Source organism: Seriola aureovittata, chromosome 14 (genome assembly GCF_021018895.1).
Source record: "Seriola aureovittata isolate HTS-2021-v1 ecotype China chromosome 14, ASM2101889v1, whole genome shotgun sequence".
NCBI lineage: Eukaryota > Metazoa > Chordata > Actinopteri > Carangiformes > Carangidae > Seriola > Seriola aureovittata.
Window position 1 is genome coordinate 480,136 of NC_079377.1, and position 16,311 is coordinate 496,446.

The 16,311-nt window shown below is 38.8% G+C and overlaps 1 protein-coding gene across 3 annotated transcripts in view; it reads right to left on the reverse strand.

Moving 5' to 3' along the window:
* The window catches only part of gbf1 (golgi brefeldin A resistant guanine nucleotide exchange factor 1), a 106,608-nt gene that overhangs the window by 11,177 nt on the left and 79,120 nt on the right, over positions 1-16,311 (reverse strand). For 2 of the 3 annotated variants that reach the window (XM_056395561.1, XM_056395563.1), the window contains 10 exons: positions 14,097-14,273; positions 13,857-13,921; positions 13,470-13,593; positions 12,804-12,875; positions 12,054-12,148; positions 11,811-11,964; positions 10,765-10,987; positions 9,670-9,827; positions 8,431-8,680; positions 1,061-1,278 (listed from right to left, as the gene is read on the reverse strand). In XM_056395561.1, the coding sequence (XP_056251536.1) occupies positions 1,061-1,278; positions 8,431-8,680; positions 9,670-9,827; positions 10,765-10,987; positions 11,811-11,964; positions 12,054-12,148; positions 12,804-12,875; positions 13,470-13,593; positions 13,857-13,921; positions 14,097-14,273 (1,536 nt within the window). The remainder of the gene's footprint in view (positions 1-1,060; positions 1,279-8,430; positions 8,681-9,669; positions 9,828-10,764; positions 10,988-11,810; positions 11,965-12,053; positions 12,149-12,803; positions 12,876-13,469; positions 13,594-13,856; positions 13,922-14,096; positions 14,274-16,311) is intronic. The other variant, XM_056395562.1, reaches the window with a different exon arrangement.

Sequence of the window (16,311 nt, forward strand, 5' to 3'; positions counted from 1 at the left end):
ACAGTACTGTCTTTATACTTTCATACGATCTGGTAACAGGACATTGTACTGTATACTATAGACATTAAATTGTAGCTGACGAGCTGCAAACTAATCGGTATTTTTATACTTCTTATGGAGCAACAGGTATATTGGTAGAAAACAGCCCTCTTTAAAAGAGTTGATCAAGACTTGAAATCCACTTTAGTTAACTACAAACAACAGATTTTTAAAGAGAGTGATAAGAGACCACTTTTCACTTTCATCAGAGGAATACATACAGAGTCTGTAATTATTGAACATCACAGCACTGTCATGTTTCTCTGGAACACAAATTGAAGGATAAAGAGCCATCCACACCAATAACAATACCTATAAATATAGTGTACACATCTGCCAGGAAGAATGAGATAAACTCCCCAGATTCAGGTGTGCACAGCTGGTACAGACTTAAGGGGGTTCTACTGAGTTAAAGGTCAGAATTTGAATAAGAGATTTCAGTTTTTGATATTAATACATTGTCAAAAAATTTTAAAAACCTTCTTTCACGTGGTCATGTAGGCTGATGAGCAAAATGGCAATTTTATCCATTTAAAATTAAATCTACAAAACAATAGGGTGTGAAAAAAGTAAAAGGGTCTGAATACTTTTCTATGATATGACTGTGCTTTTCTGCAAAACAATGGCAACAGGCAACAGGATAAAAATACACTGGTATTATCTCTTAATCTAACATTCCCACCCCAGTCAGCATTGCACCAGAAACAAAGGACAAATCAGATATTATTAGATGTGGTGTAATGTTCCACATGACGGCTGTAAGGAAAGTTTCCCTAACATTTTATTACAATCACCATATAAAGTTACACCGGTCCTAAATATCCCCTCAGGTGTCGAAGCCATGGTTTCCCAAAAACATCTTGATGCCACAATCACTTCAGCCTGGAGCAACATTTACCAGCCACTGAGAAGACAAGAGTTTTCTCCTCAACAAACATTTGTTGGTTAAACAAGATGTGTTTGGGATTGTTGGGCTCAAACTGACATAAGGTAAAAGGGGGAAGAGGGCTGTTGTACTTACATCCTGACTAACCTGTAATGACACCGTGTGGTAACTGGCTGGGACACCTTCATCCTCCTCCTCATCGCTGTGAGAACGTGATGGACGCTGGCTGGATGCTCGGCTACCGCCTCGCCTTGTGCCACTTCCACCTTCCTTTTCCCTCCCCCCTGCCTTTTTCCTTAACCGGGACTTGGAGTCGTACTTGTAGGTCTTCTTCTTGTCATGACTGCGGTAGCCTGAGGAAGCACATTATTGAAAAAAAAATGACTTATGATCTTATTTAGATTCTTAATCTAGAGGCAGAGGTGGTCACTCACTGAAGGGGCTTTGACAGAAAACTATAAACATGTCCACTGGTTGCTAGAACTATAACAGATGGTACTGACTGTTCAAGATGGGGCAGAATTTGAGAATCTACATTTTTCAGGCCCTCCTTAGCTACATCTCATGGAGTCTCTGTTTACATGTGTTTAAGCTTTTCAAGTGTTTCCAAGTGTTTATTTTAGATAATTTTGTATAGGTGTGTTGACTGAGGAGGGAAAGGACTGGTGGCAGTTTGCATTTCCTTGGACCCAGAAAAGTTTTAATGCACATTTAGGCTTTTTTTCTGGAAGCTGAATTTTTCTCTGCCAACTTTAAACTATGACATGGCTTCTTCAGCAGAACGTGGTAAGACTCCTTGGCCAGTGGTAGTAGTAGTTTCCCCTGTGCAGATCACCATTCCCCAGCACATTCTGAATCTAAATATTTAGCTCTATCCCGAATGTGCATCAGTTTGTTGTTGAAGAAATGTTTTGTAAACTAACCAAACTGTGAAAAATCAACACCAAAATCCAGCTAAATTAATAATTTAGCATTTAGTGAGCACTTCAATGTATCTTTGAGGATGGTATGTCTATGTATATGTTACCTTTCATCTAGCACCACTCTGGAGTTACAGAATAAGACACAATCATGCTAACCACAGGGAAACCATCCAGGTAACAACATAACTTTTCCTTTCTCACAACCCTCAAGCCAAATTGTATGTTTTGAAAATGAATAGCAGAGTTGGTAATTTTTCATCCATACATCCATGTTACCTTCAGTGTGTGATAGAAATACAAGCTTGTGTTTCTCTTTTCCGGTTCTTCACCAGAGCTTAGGAAATCTGTGTGGTTACACTACTACTTAGTGTATGAAGTTAGTCTGCATGGAGTTGTGTGATAAATAATAAATGTCATTTGATAAATAAGCAGCTGAAGTGAACAGCAGCAGACCAAAAGTTATGTTCAAATGCCTGAAACGACTTGTTTTTATGTTGAAGTAACAAGGACTTCTAGTGTGATTTATAACTGATCTTTCTAAAACACGGAGGTGTAACTTCGACATTGGAATTTCCTACATTGTTCCGTTAACCTGTGAATACAGCTGTTCCTAATCATTATTTAGTAGTTTTGTCTAAAATTATTAAAAGCTTCAAAATATTTTTTTTAACAATCATGTAAGGTAATGACAACCAATCTTCTTGCTAATGAAGGATTTGTTGATGGTATAGAAAGATATTTGTGCACCTGGGAATTAGGGCTCATGATATCAGATTTTCACCATGATTATTGTTGCTAAAAGAATTCACGATAAAGATCTTATCATGATATCTATAGAAAATATGAAAAAAGCTACCAGTCGATTCTTCTTTAACTTCGTTCATTGTGTTTTTTGTCTCTTTGTTGACATTGAATTGGACTCAAATATGGAGGTGAACAGAGTCTGTGACCTTAAAAAAATTTCATTTTTTAAACATTATTATCATTATTAATAACACTATGGCAACACCCCTACCAGGAATCAATGCCCTGTTGTCTCTGGTTTTGATGCATTTCAATTCAATTTGAAGGTAGAAAGACAACACTGCATATATTTGAGAATTCTAAAAATACACACCACTAAGGTCCAGACTGTTGGTTGTTCCCCAGATCTAAAGAGGGGGTTACAGAAACCTCATAACATGTTAACTATGTTAACTGCTTGGTAACCATGGTAATTAGGGTTAGGACTTGATTTAGGAAAAACGCCATTACAGATGAAGAGTTCCTGAGTCAATGTTCCTATCCTAACTGAAGATAGGAGAAGTGTATTACATGAGCTTCCTTTATTTCAAAAATCTTAAATAAACTTCAGGAAAACCATTAGTCTGTCCTAACTTTCACTTTTCCACCACTTTGCTAACTTGTTTCATTCATATGGCTGCTCTTTTATTTATGGCAGACCCTTAGGATGTGTTGTGGTTTGACGAGAAAACGCTTGTTTGTTTTTTGCCAATGGACATTTTCAGAGTGAAGTGGCCATTTTGTATGTTTCAATTAGAAATCTTATCGGTAACAAAAATACCTTTGTGAGATGAGATGAGAAAAGTAGTGTCAGTTACTAGGTAACAGACAATAAAGTTAATAACTGATGTTGGATTGAGATATGATAAGATAAGGTAAGATAAGATGGGATTCCTAAGTTAGTTAGGATTTGCTTCTGTAATATCAATCTTCTGGATTTTCAGCTGGCTGAAGCACTGACAAACAGCACTACACCTATTTTACTGGCATGTAGCCATTGCACCCACCCCTGTGTTAAAAAAAACACACAAGATCCTAAAAACAACCATGAACCTAGGGGCCATTGATCTTTAAACCACCTTTAACAAAAATATGTGAAGTCAGACCACAAAAGCTCAACAGAGTAATAGCAGGTTTTGCTTTTTTTGGTCTGTGTAAAGCTCTGTTGACAGCATGGATCCAATGGCCTGAGGCACGGGCAGGAAATGAATAGGCCATCAGCTATGCCTAAACACAAGTGCACCACAGCTATTTCTCAGCCTTAATCACTATCTTACTGTACATCACAAACAGCACAAGGAGGGATGAATTAAAAAAAGGGAGAGAAGACATTTTATGTGCAGATGACAAGGAGAACAGAGGACAAAGAGAAGAAGTGGGAGAGGAAAGTAGTGCGGGACACTGAGGTGGAAACATAGTTCATAGAGAGGTGGCCTAATAAACTAAAGTAAGGCTATCTATTGCATGAAATCACAAATTACAAACAGAATTCCTGATATATAGATCTGAGTAGGACCCAGACGGTTTTCCAGCTCCTCCTGGGGGATCCCAGAATGTTCCCAGGCCACATGAGATACATATCTCCTAGGAGACCTACACTGAAAGGCGCCGGGGGTCATCCGAATCAGATGCTCAAACCACCACACCTGGCTCCATTCCACCTGAAAGAGCAGCAGCCCTACTCCGAGGGCTCCTTAACCTGTCTCTAGGGCTGAGCCCAGACAACGTGCCAAGGAAACTCACTTCGGCTGCTTATGCCCTTGTACCCTCTCTGTTGTCTGCTATGACTGCGGTTGTATTTCTTTTGTTGTGTATATTTTTTTTCTGGTTGGCAGTTTGGAGTGTGGAAATAGATTACTTTTTTACTGGACAATTTTGTGACCAATCCCGCTTGTGAAAAAGATTTGCTTATTGTGGCCAATTTGTCATATGAAAGTGGCCATGGGTATGCTCGCCACTAGTGTGGGGTTCGACCCAGTCTCTGATCCTCAAGCAGGTAGGACCACAGATGTACGTCTTCGTCTAACGCTCCATATAAAGGAGGTTGACACCCAAAATAAAGAGCTGGAAGAGCAGGCTATACATGTCTGTATATGGGCTCTAGAGCTGGAGAGTGGGTCTCCTGCTGTCTCTACACCTCTGTCACTACACCAAAGCACCGTCACTGCTTCTGCTGGGTTTGATATAAGTAAACACATAACATTAGTTCCAGCATTTGGCGGGTCTCAGAATCAGAATCTATTGGTTTATTGCCAAGTATGTTTTCACATATAAGGAATTTGCTTGGTGCATTTGATGTTGACTTGTATTGCAGTGACTTTGAGCGCATAGCAGCTGCATTAAACTGAATTAAGGATCTTTGGTCACTTTTGTTACAGCGCAAACTTGTAGGGAAAGCCTTACAAGTGTGCTCTAGTTTGTTGATTTAGTAGCTTAGACTATGAAATAGTGTAAAAGTCTGTGATCCAAGCTCAAGAACCAGTGATGCCTTAGGAGGCATCTGCCAGCCACACTTAAGAGGAGTTTGAGTGTGTATAGACCATTTTGTTTGATAGATGTTATCAGGCATGTAAGTTTACTAAGGTTGTGCAGTGATGAGAGCTAATCTTACTTGAGGAAATTAAAAAATGTTTGCCAGAACGTATCGTCGTCTATCTAAATGAACAAAAATTACAGTCATTAACACCAGGAGCAGTCCTGGCCAATGAGCTGTGCTCCTCAGTTGTGTACTTGTGGCCCAAATGCAGCGCCTGAACGGACAATAAAGTCACCAAAACCTGCACGTAAAAATACAGCACAGGCAACCAGTGAAATTGTCATGAGCCAAACTTTTTGATCGCTCTGTGTCCCACTCTTAAAAGAACAGGACAACCTAAAACTACTAAAACTCCTGCAGGTGTGGGGTTGATAAGAACAGTGTCCCCTCCTGAGACTATGAAAGAGATTTCTGATTCAAACCGTTTCTCAGAGCTTCGTTCCCCTTCACAGCTGAGGAAAAAGACAAAGTGCCAGTGAACATCATTAGAGACACCGGTGTCTACCACTCATTTATGTTATATAGTGTCTTACCCCTATCAGATTAGACGTCATGCCACTCTGATATTTAAGTGTGAGGTATTAAGATGAGTGCAGTCAAAGCCCTGCTACACACGGTGCACTTACACTTGCCTCTTGTCACAGGATGTGTTAAAGTAACTGTGCTCCCGCACTTACAATCAGTGGCATCTTAATTTGTAATTGGCCGGAGGATTTTTTATTCTTTCCCCAAAGTTGGAGACGTTCCTATAGCTGCTGCGCTCGACGCCCCTCCCCTTGCCTCCGATGTGCCAGATGTGTTTCCTGCATGCGCACAGACTCAAACTTGTTGAAGTTGTTGATTTGTCTGGGTCATTTATGACAACTTCAGATGAGGGTGAAATTCTGGACATCTCGGTGTACAGAAAATCTACCATCGCTGATGTTACATTTCCAGACAGAGTAACGCTCCTTCACTGCGCCATCTATGTGTGCAACTCCTCCTGCATATCATCCCTCTAAAGATTGGCTGACAGAAAAAAGAAACTCCATGCCAGTCCCTCATTTCAGAAATTCAGAGGTATGGATTAATTTTGGAATCTTTCCTGTACCATCTGTTGGAGTCAGCTTGTACAGATATTATCCATTTGACTGAAGGTAACTTGTTGACATTTTCATCTGTTCTGTTCCATGATACTGATGAGGAGGGCCATGCCCCTATCAAGCCACACGCTTACAGTTAATCCAACTAAATGGGCTGGCAGGAGGCGAGCTACCTCATGAAACATGATTTGGCCATCCCAAGTAACAGTACTTGGGGTTCGCTCTGTGCACCAGTTCCAAAACTGGACAATACTCCTGGACTTTGTAGTGACTACAGAAAAGTCAGTTCAGTCACCAAACCTGATTTGTTTCCACTTCCTAGAATAGAGGGCTGTATTGAAAGAGTACATTCTGCCAAATCTGTAAAATCAGTCCCCTCACACCACGGGACTCAGAGCTTTTATTACATCTGACCATTTCCTCCAATATACCGTTATGCCACTTGGGTTGTGCAATGCCCCTGCTATGTCCCTGAGGGTGTTTGTGTGTGTGTGTGTGTGTGTGTGTGTGTGTGTATGTGTGTGTGTCTTAACAATGAAGATGGCGTGTAAGATCACCCTGACAATGTAGTATCGACGTAGCCGCACAGCTCACAGTTCAATTTGTGGACTGCAGAAACATCCAATCTTGTCTGCCTAAACGGTCGTCGATGGTGGATCCTGAGGATCGTCCTGTAGCCGTGTCTCAGGGAAACACATAATACTACACTGACGGGAAGTCCTTCCAATTCCTCGCCCGTCTCACAGTCCAGTGATCTCATGTTACCAATTATGACAGAAGGAAGATATGCTCTTCTCCATCAGTCTCTGTTGTCTGGACCCAGCTCTCTTCCCTCATCTTTATCCTCTGCACCCTCTGCGTGTTCTGCTCACCATCCTGGCTGGCTTTAGTGCCATCAGCTGGTCTGTGGTCTAAACAATGCGACCATACAATTGCTATGCAATATAATTGTGATTGACTGGCTGCATTAAAAAAGGTAGCTGAATGAAAGACGTTATTCCACTTTGAAAAAAAAAAACATCTCTCCTACTAGCGTGTTTAGAAAGCGCAGAGCTTAAATAACTTTCAAGTAAAATTTTAAACAAGTATGACAAAAAAAGAAAAATCAGGAGCAAGTGCAACAGGCTGTGTGCACGCAGTTCCTGTTGCATTAGATGGATATTTGGCATATATGGTATTTATGTGTGTTTGCCCACTCACTTGTAACTATATTATTTTTTAAATAATAGGCACTTTATTTTGTATCTTCACAGATTTCATGCATTTTGTTTCATTTATTTATTTTTATTTATTTTGGCAACACGCACAAGAGCAACTGTGTGTATATAATCTATGGGCTTATGCTGCGTTCTTCAGTTGGCAGTGATACCCTGATAGCAAAGCCACTGAAGACCAGCAAAGTTATTGTTGTATTGTGCTTTGTTACAGTATATTGTTTGTGGTCGTTAGGTAACGGCATACAACTACAGTAATGTAGTTCCTCAATGTTTTTAGCTGTTATTTTAGTAATGTGTGTTATCTAAGCCGTGACAACATATTAATCAGGAGGGTAGAGACTGTGATGGTCGGTGGTGCTGGTGATTTATTGTTTTCTATAAGAATATATTAATTATAAGAATTGTACAGGAAATTAATTTTGATTTTTTTTTATAATTTAGGATTAAGATAATAATTCCTCATACTTTGTTATACAAGATGATTTTGTGTTTTTTTTTTATTGCTAAAGTTTAATTATTTTAAATGGAGTTATTTAGGGAAAACTGTATTATTTTTGGATAGGCAACTGTTATTTTGATATATTTGTTCTGAGTCAGATCAGTTGGCACTTATACCCTGATAGTAAAGCTACTGAAGACCAACAAAGTTATTGTTGTTTCTTTTATTCTGAAAGAATAAGCACCTGCTTTCCTTAAATATATTCATCCTGAGTCCAGTCTGATTTGTAGATGCAACATGTATGGTATTTGAAATTTGTTACACTCAGGTAGTACTTTGGGGCCCATATTGTTTGAGACTGTATGTCTTTGATTTAACTTAATATTAAATATCACACATTGCAACTTGAAGTACAGTGAGCTACCAGCTAGTCACCTTTTCAGTTAATATCTTTTCACTTCATCACAGTCTGATTAGTACTTGTGCTCCTGTGAAAGTTAAAATGTTAAAATGTCAGTGTCTCACCTCCATTGAGGCTGGCCTCCACAAACACTCGAATAGCTCTAACACACAGCTCAAAGTTGTCAGGGGTGACGTGGGCAGCATCACGGACGATGAAAGAGAGCGTCTCCACACATTTAATGAGAGACTTTGTGTCGTGCTGGCCCAGGTCCTGTCCCAGCGTTAGACTGTACTGGTTGACCAGTGGGTGATTCAGCTGAGCTTTAGAGCTTACTGGGGGGATCTTACTCATGTCCAGGTCATCTTTCCCAACCTGGAAGAAAATACAAATCACAGAAATACAAATATGCATCAGAATTTGATCAACGGTGACGATTTTTATATTATATAATATATTTCAAGACATTTAAGCAATATCTCAGTTATGCTGTACTGAATATCAGCATGGCTGTGATTCGGTCATAGGTACGAGGCTGCAGGCAGAGTACCGAAGACAATCACAGTTACCTGAAGTATCCAGGCTTCTTCCTTTCATCCTCTACTGACGACCAAACATCCTTTAATTCAGATGTTATTTCTGGAAATATTTTCATCTTTGCAAAGTTTGTTATAATCTAAGATATCGGCTGTTAATGTAACGCTAATTAACGGTTACATGTAGTTAAAAATCCCAGTGCTGTTGTACTCTATATCAGCACTCATGGAATGCCTCTCGTCCATGAAATTACTTGGTCTGAATCTACTGTTGTATAATATAGAATTACATCTTTTACAACCAAGTATAGCAGTGTTCCTCAACAGAGAATGTTGTGGGGCACTGGAAACAATATTTGTGAAAGGAGGGTGTTGAGGTATTCTTGCGGAGCATTTGTTTGAGGCTTTGTTTAGCTAGCTTTAGGTTTTGTTTAGCTTGTGGTCTGACATTAAAACCTGCCAGTTCACATGAGTGTGACTACACAAGATGGTAAGTTGTTTCCATAGCAACAACTCTTTACTTCAGTGTTTCTGCTTTAAAATGCTATGTTATTGCCGTGGTTACAAACTTACAGATGGATATTCTGCTATCGGACTTCCATGAATTCAACTTGGCATCTAGCATCCAGGCGCACACTATAACGCTATATTATATTAAGCCCCATTCAAGAGGCTTTATTGGTATGACTGCATATAATAATTAATATAAACTATACAGCCATAAGAAACATAAATAAATAATTTTCTAAAACAATATTCTAAAAGCAGAAACCTGACAAGCTGAGGATGTAGTTGCGTATGTATATGTGTGTATGTATGTGTGCTGACCATGAGCCATCCACTGCTTGCTACATCCACATCAGTCGTCGAGCGAGAGATCCTGGTCTTGCTGTGCTCAGTGTAGACCTCCGAGTCAGACGTGTAGCCACGGTCTAAACTCAGTTCACTGGGATGATGAGAAGACAGCTCGCTGTCTGACTGGGCACCTGTAGATATACAACAGATAGGATGTATTTTCACTATTCAGTACATAACCTCTGATCTTTTTAGCTTTTTCCTCCCATTATTATTTTTACTTGATAAACAGAAGATTTTCAGTTCATCATAGGAAGATGTGAAGACTGCAGTGAACACTGTCTTCTTACATCAGTTTAAAGCAATATGCTCCAGGCTCCTAGCTCCATCAGTTAGCTAAGTCAAATCCTAGTACATGGCTTAACGGCATACAGTCAATGTAAAAACTGATGCTGCCCCTCTCTGCCACTTACTGAACAGAGTAGATAGTAGTAGTAGAGAGAGGTCATCAGTGGAAATTTTCTTCTAAGTAGCTGAAGTTTGTCCAAAAAGTTGCAAGATTTGTCACTAGATGCTTTAAAAAAAATCTAGAAGCAAATGACTTGGCAACACTACAGACTGTGAATGCCCGTTAATACAAACTATTTGTGCCAATTTATTTTGAAAGAGCAACAGTCAATGGGGAAACTCCAGCTCAGTCACACGGCACTCGGCTGACCAATAGTGGAAATATAATCAATTAACTCAGTCACGGATTTTGTGATTATAGGGCTTGCACTGATGTGATGAGCCTCTTGCATATATATGGTCGTATTTTGTTTGATAACTAATTGTAAACTCAAACAGCCCAAAGAAAATCTATGAATGCAAAATAAAATAAAAAAGTTAAAAGGAAAAAATTTTTACATTTTCAAGAAATTATTATCACCATTACCGTTTGATTCTCCTGAGTAATAATTAAACACTTGTAGAGTTTAAGACATCAAATTGTGTAAAAAAATATATTCATTTCAACACTGATTGTGGAGGTTTTACACCAGTGGGTTTACAAAGTGCTCATCACTCAGCTGTTGCCACCACTTCCTGAATTTCAGACACAAACTCATGATACTGAGAGAAAAAATTGACCTGTGTCATTGTCAGTGGTGGAGGTGAGCTGGAAGGAAGCAGGAGGTTTCACTCCAGCTCCAATGCACTCCAGCAGGGAGAACAGTGTGTACCAGTCATCTGTACAATGGATGTTAGCTGCGTTAGTCTTCAGGAGCTCATGAAGGCCATAGGCCACCTCCCTGCTGACCCGCGACAAGACATGAGGTTTCATCATCAGCAGGAGACGCAGGGAGAGGAGGACCTGTGGGTGTACAGGGAGACAGCTGGAATATAAGTGAGGTGATTTTACTGGATCTTTTACAAACATTGTACATTCTCCAATTCCACCTTTAAAACTCTTCACAAAATAATGTACTGAGACTTTTGAAAAGGCAACAATATCAGAGTGGCCTTCAGTTCTGTGTCATGACATTGTCAGGCAGATATCTCTTCTCAGTTTGTTTATATTTTTCTGAAGTGGTGAACAATCTAGTTTCAACATCAGGAAACAAAGTGGAAAACCACTTGTTGCAGTATTATGAAACAGGAACACAATAAAAAAAATACATAAACAAAACACAAAAACTAAGTTGATGACTATGCTGACATGTAAAGAGGATTTCTGAGTATTAGATCATGGGCTACCCTTCTAATATGAGGTAGGGGTCAGCATTAAATTATCGGTTTATCAGTACACATCTCACAAAGTCTTTGTTTAGACACAATGCAGGAATTCTCATCCTGTTATTGTTCTGAAAGTCTTACTTCATCAGACTGAAGGTCATCAGTTAATATGATAGCATGCCTCATCCTTGATCCCCTGACATAAATGACTGAGTGTTATTAGCTTATTAGCTTAGTGACCTTGGAAAAAAAAAAAATAAATAAAAGCTCAAAGCACGATACCAGTTGAGCATTTGTCATGCCATAGAAAGATTCCTCTGTCAATGATATTGGTCAACAATTCATCATCAAAAACCGAAAGCAGTATTTCTGACAGCAACGTGGGACTGAGTCAAAATAAGCGCATGTGTTCATGGCTAACTATTGAGCATCATGTTCCATTGTGTGTGTGTTTGGAGAACCTGAGAGCTAATGTCTTCTCGTCGTAGCAAGCGGATTGCAAGTCGAAGGAGTCCCACCACAGCCCTCTCCACCAAGAAGCAGCTCTCATTGGCGTGGACGCAAAGGTGGCAGAGGTGGTCGCGCACTGTCTGCCACACACAGGACACACGGTCTCTACACACACAAACACAGAATGACCATTGTGTTAAAAATGTGCTGTGAAGGTACAGTATTATTGTGCTACTGACAATTCTTTTTCTTACCGGTTCTCCAAAACGATACGCAGCAACATCTCTAAGCAGAAGGCAGCATCCTCTTCATCATAGGTCTCTTCATCTGGGGTGACTGATATGAGAGCCTGAGGACGAATTTGTTTGTTTTGTTGTCTTTAAGACTGAAACCATGACGTAAATGCCATTTATTGGATACAATCATCCAAATTAGCTTCCAAGCACCTTAAACATAAACCTATACATACATACACACACACACACACACTCTCACACACACAAAGACATATATATATATATATATATTATATATATATATATATATATATTGTGTGTGTGTGTGTGTGAGAGTGTGTGAGAGTATATATATATATATATATATATATATATATATATATATATTAGGTATGGGCATTTTCAGTAATTTCAATATTCAAGTACTGTCATTACCTTATTAAACAGTAAATTATATATGTTTTTTTTTTTTAAAGAACGAAATGCGGGAGGAAGTCCCCGACCTTGCCTACTGTTTGACTGTCTGAGAATATGATATGCAAGTTTAACGCCACATATCTTGAACTGCTAACTAATGTAGCCAAAAACAACACGTGCACAGGTGCACGAGTAGTGAAACGCTACTCAAATGACGTCAACGAGTACTCGAGTACTCGTACCCATCCCTAATATATATATATATATAAACACACACATTACATTAACTGTATATACTTCTTCTAGCTTTATAACGTAATAACAATAATATGGTAATAAAAAAACAATGACCTTCATCAGCTCCTGTAGTGACTCCAGCTGTAGGAATTTACTCTCTGTGATCAGCTTTTCTGGGTCACATTGCTGTGAAGACAGAAACAGAAAACTCAATGATGTTTTTTTACACAGAGAACTTATTTGAATGGGTGATGGGAAAGCCCAACAGGCCATATAGAGTGGGACCGAAAAAGCTGAGACTCAAATTGATTTCAAATTTTTGGACCCTACTGTAATATACAACGTATTAATGCATATTCTAAAAATAATTTTTCACTTTCATGAAAATAAACATGTTGTGGTTTGTTATAATGGAAGTTCACTATTCATGCTTTTATGTGCATGAAAAAAAATAAATAGACAAATATAAAGTTACATTTTAATGTACAGGTCCCAAACCCATGTATACCATATATTTCTACTATACTACTACTACTACTACTAATACTACTACTACTACTACTAATACTATTTATATGTACTATTGTATAGTAGTATTACTACTACTATAGTAGTAGTATGTATAGTAGTATTACTACTACTATACAGTATATTTATAATACTAATAAATGGATGATGAAATACATTTTCACTTTCACTTCATTAAACATGATAAAATAAAATAAAACATTGCTTCAGATAGTGTATAGGCATATAGGCATCATACTTAGTGTTCAATACCTTTATGCAGAGGATGGCAGCCTGCTTAGCCTCCTGGTTTTCTGTGGATGGGCCTCTGAGTCCTGACTGCTCGGCTCCACTCAACGTCAGCCAGTTAACAAAACTTAACACTGCTGACTCACCACTGACGTGCCACAAAGGAGGAAAGTTACATTTTTACTTTTTGCCTTGGTCAGGATTGCTTAGTAAAACACATTTTTCTTATTATAGAAAACTGGTCTTTTCCTCTAAGAATTAAAGGGAACTTGATGAAAAAATTAGTGAGGAACATAGTTGAGTGATGACAAAAACACAAATATAGCACAGATATAGCTACAGTCATTTGAAAATATACTGTGCTAACTCATGTAGATAAATCAGCAGATGGTGGATGAGATTTGTGCATACCGATTTGAAGGCATTTCCTCTCTTTGAAGAGAAATCTTCCCATTTGGCTCCACAAAATCTTCCACCTGACAGAATAAGCACAGTGTGAGCACTGAACAGTAGGTGGCAGCAGAATATGTAGAATGCAGTCTCTTTTCTGAAACAGAAACTACCCAGAGACTGTATCTGCAGTGTTAGAGCAGTCATCAATCACTGACTGAATGGAAAAGAGTATTTAGAGTTGAAACATTGAGTCCTGACCTCGACCATGGCTTTGGGCAGGAGCTCGGCTCTGAACAGCTGCAGCATGGAGTCCATGATGTTCTTCCAGCCCTCCCTCAGGATGTTGCCGTGCCGATGGGCGAGGTCAAACACTGTCTTGGCTGCTGTCTGTGCCTTACTGTTGCTGCCAAACACTATAGGAAGGTTTTCCACAGACTGCAAGAGGAGAGGAGAGAAAAAACATTCTCACAGTTACACATTTACATTACACTTTACTAATAGGATTTTAACATAAAGCTTAAAGAAACAGAATAGCACTTTCATTCATACATATTTATTGGAACTTTGTTATCAATATGATATCTTTTTGCTGTCCTTTTATACACTGAAATCTGCCTGTGTCTGCTTAATAATATATTAAAATAGCTACTATGGTTTCTGCAGGCTTCACAAATATAAATTTAAGGCTGTCGATACTCCTGAGCATTAGTCCATTCAAGATGGTGGATGAGACCACATTTCCTTTTTGTTCCATAGTCAAGATGGCCATTGAACACAGTTCCACAGAATCCTTCACTTTTTAACACCTGGGTGTCAAACCTACTTATGGACACAACAGCCAGCTACTATTGGCCAGTGTGTGACATGTGACCAAGCAGGGGCAGCACCAGGGTAGCACTGCTACTACAGCTTTCCTCTACCTCAGATTAATCAAGAGTGAACAAGTTTAATTTAGCGCCAGCGGCTAAGACATAAAGTCTGCCAGTGACAGGAGCCACAAAGAAGAGTTAGCGTTGAGCGGCTAACTCTGCAAGAGAACAAAGGGGCGACCAGTTACCTCCTAAGAGACACAGAAGCCACACAGCCAGACAGGCTAAGCACAAGACTGTTTAACCTTTGGTCAATGTATCCACTGAACTGAAGTTAATGTTGGTATGTTTCACACAAATATATTCAGTGCTAGGTCGTAGAACTAACCTCTCTTTTAACATGGCACCTTTGTCCTACATGAATTGATCTTAAACAAAGAAACACAGCAGTGGCCATCTTTGGGACCGCCAACTTGTTTGTAGTTTCCCTTGTTTATCTTTTTTTCTATTGTGATTGCCACAGTGAGAGAGAGACAGGACAGTCAGTGAGAGAGAGAGGGGATGACGTGCAGCAAAGGGCCACAGTCTGGATTCGAACCTGGGCCACTGCTGTTAGGACTAAGCTTTTATGGTATGTGTTTTACCCGATGAGCCACTAGGGCATCCCCTTGTGTTGTCTTTTAAAGAAATGCTTTGGAATACACCTACTGATCTATTTAATGTTGTACAACAGCGAATGTTGCCAAACTGTAGTCTGCTGAATATTTTGAGACTGTGTAGGTGCCCAACAAACTTTAACATCAATTTAAAATTAAAATAGTATTTTTACTATTAATATTTTGTTAATTTTTGTTAGCCAATAATTGATAACCTACAAAATGCCCAATATTTCCGAATAGAATGCAATTTAATACCCTTTTCATGGTTTCAGGATGACGGAAAACCAGGCCAAAAAAAAAAAGGTCTACAATTATTTATACGTGAATTGATTGACATTTATTGACATTTAAGTTCGTCAGTACTTCCCAGCTGAATATAAAACTAATTCCTAGTAAGATATTTAATCAGAATAAATCAATTAATGATACCTGGACCCAGAAAAAATGGACGGATGGATTTACCAACTAAAAATAAGTAGTAGTGACAGTGTTTACTACAAGCCTGACAGTTTTGGCTGAAAGTCAACAAAAAAGTATTGAATAGTGACATAGTGAGTCCTAATACTGGACACTGTGTGATGTGTGTGGGACTCTGGTTTTCATCCTATGCACCTGTCACTTTATGATGTGCACCAACTTTATTGAAATGCTGATCTTTTATAATACTACTTTTATAATACCATCTTAGGTTTTTTATGTGGGAAGTAAATGCAATACCTTTTAACACTTTTGAAAATCTTCAAATATCTTGTTTACAGAGATCTTGCACTTTTACTTGAAAGAAAATGTATGACAATTAATTGACAATCTGAATATCCACTATAATACATCACTTGGCATCCACATACACAATTCACGTGTGGTAATTGTTTGAGCTCCACTCACTCAATAAGAGAAAGGAATCATATTTCTTATTATATCTTGCTTTTTCAAGGCTCATCTAAATAAATTCTAGAATAAACCAAATAAAATTAAAGACAACATATCCACTATATCAGAGGACGA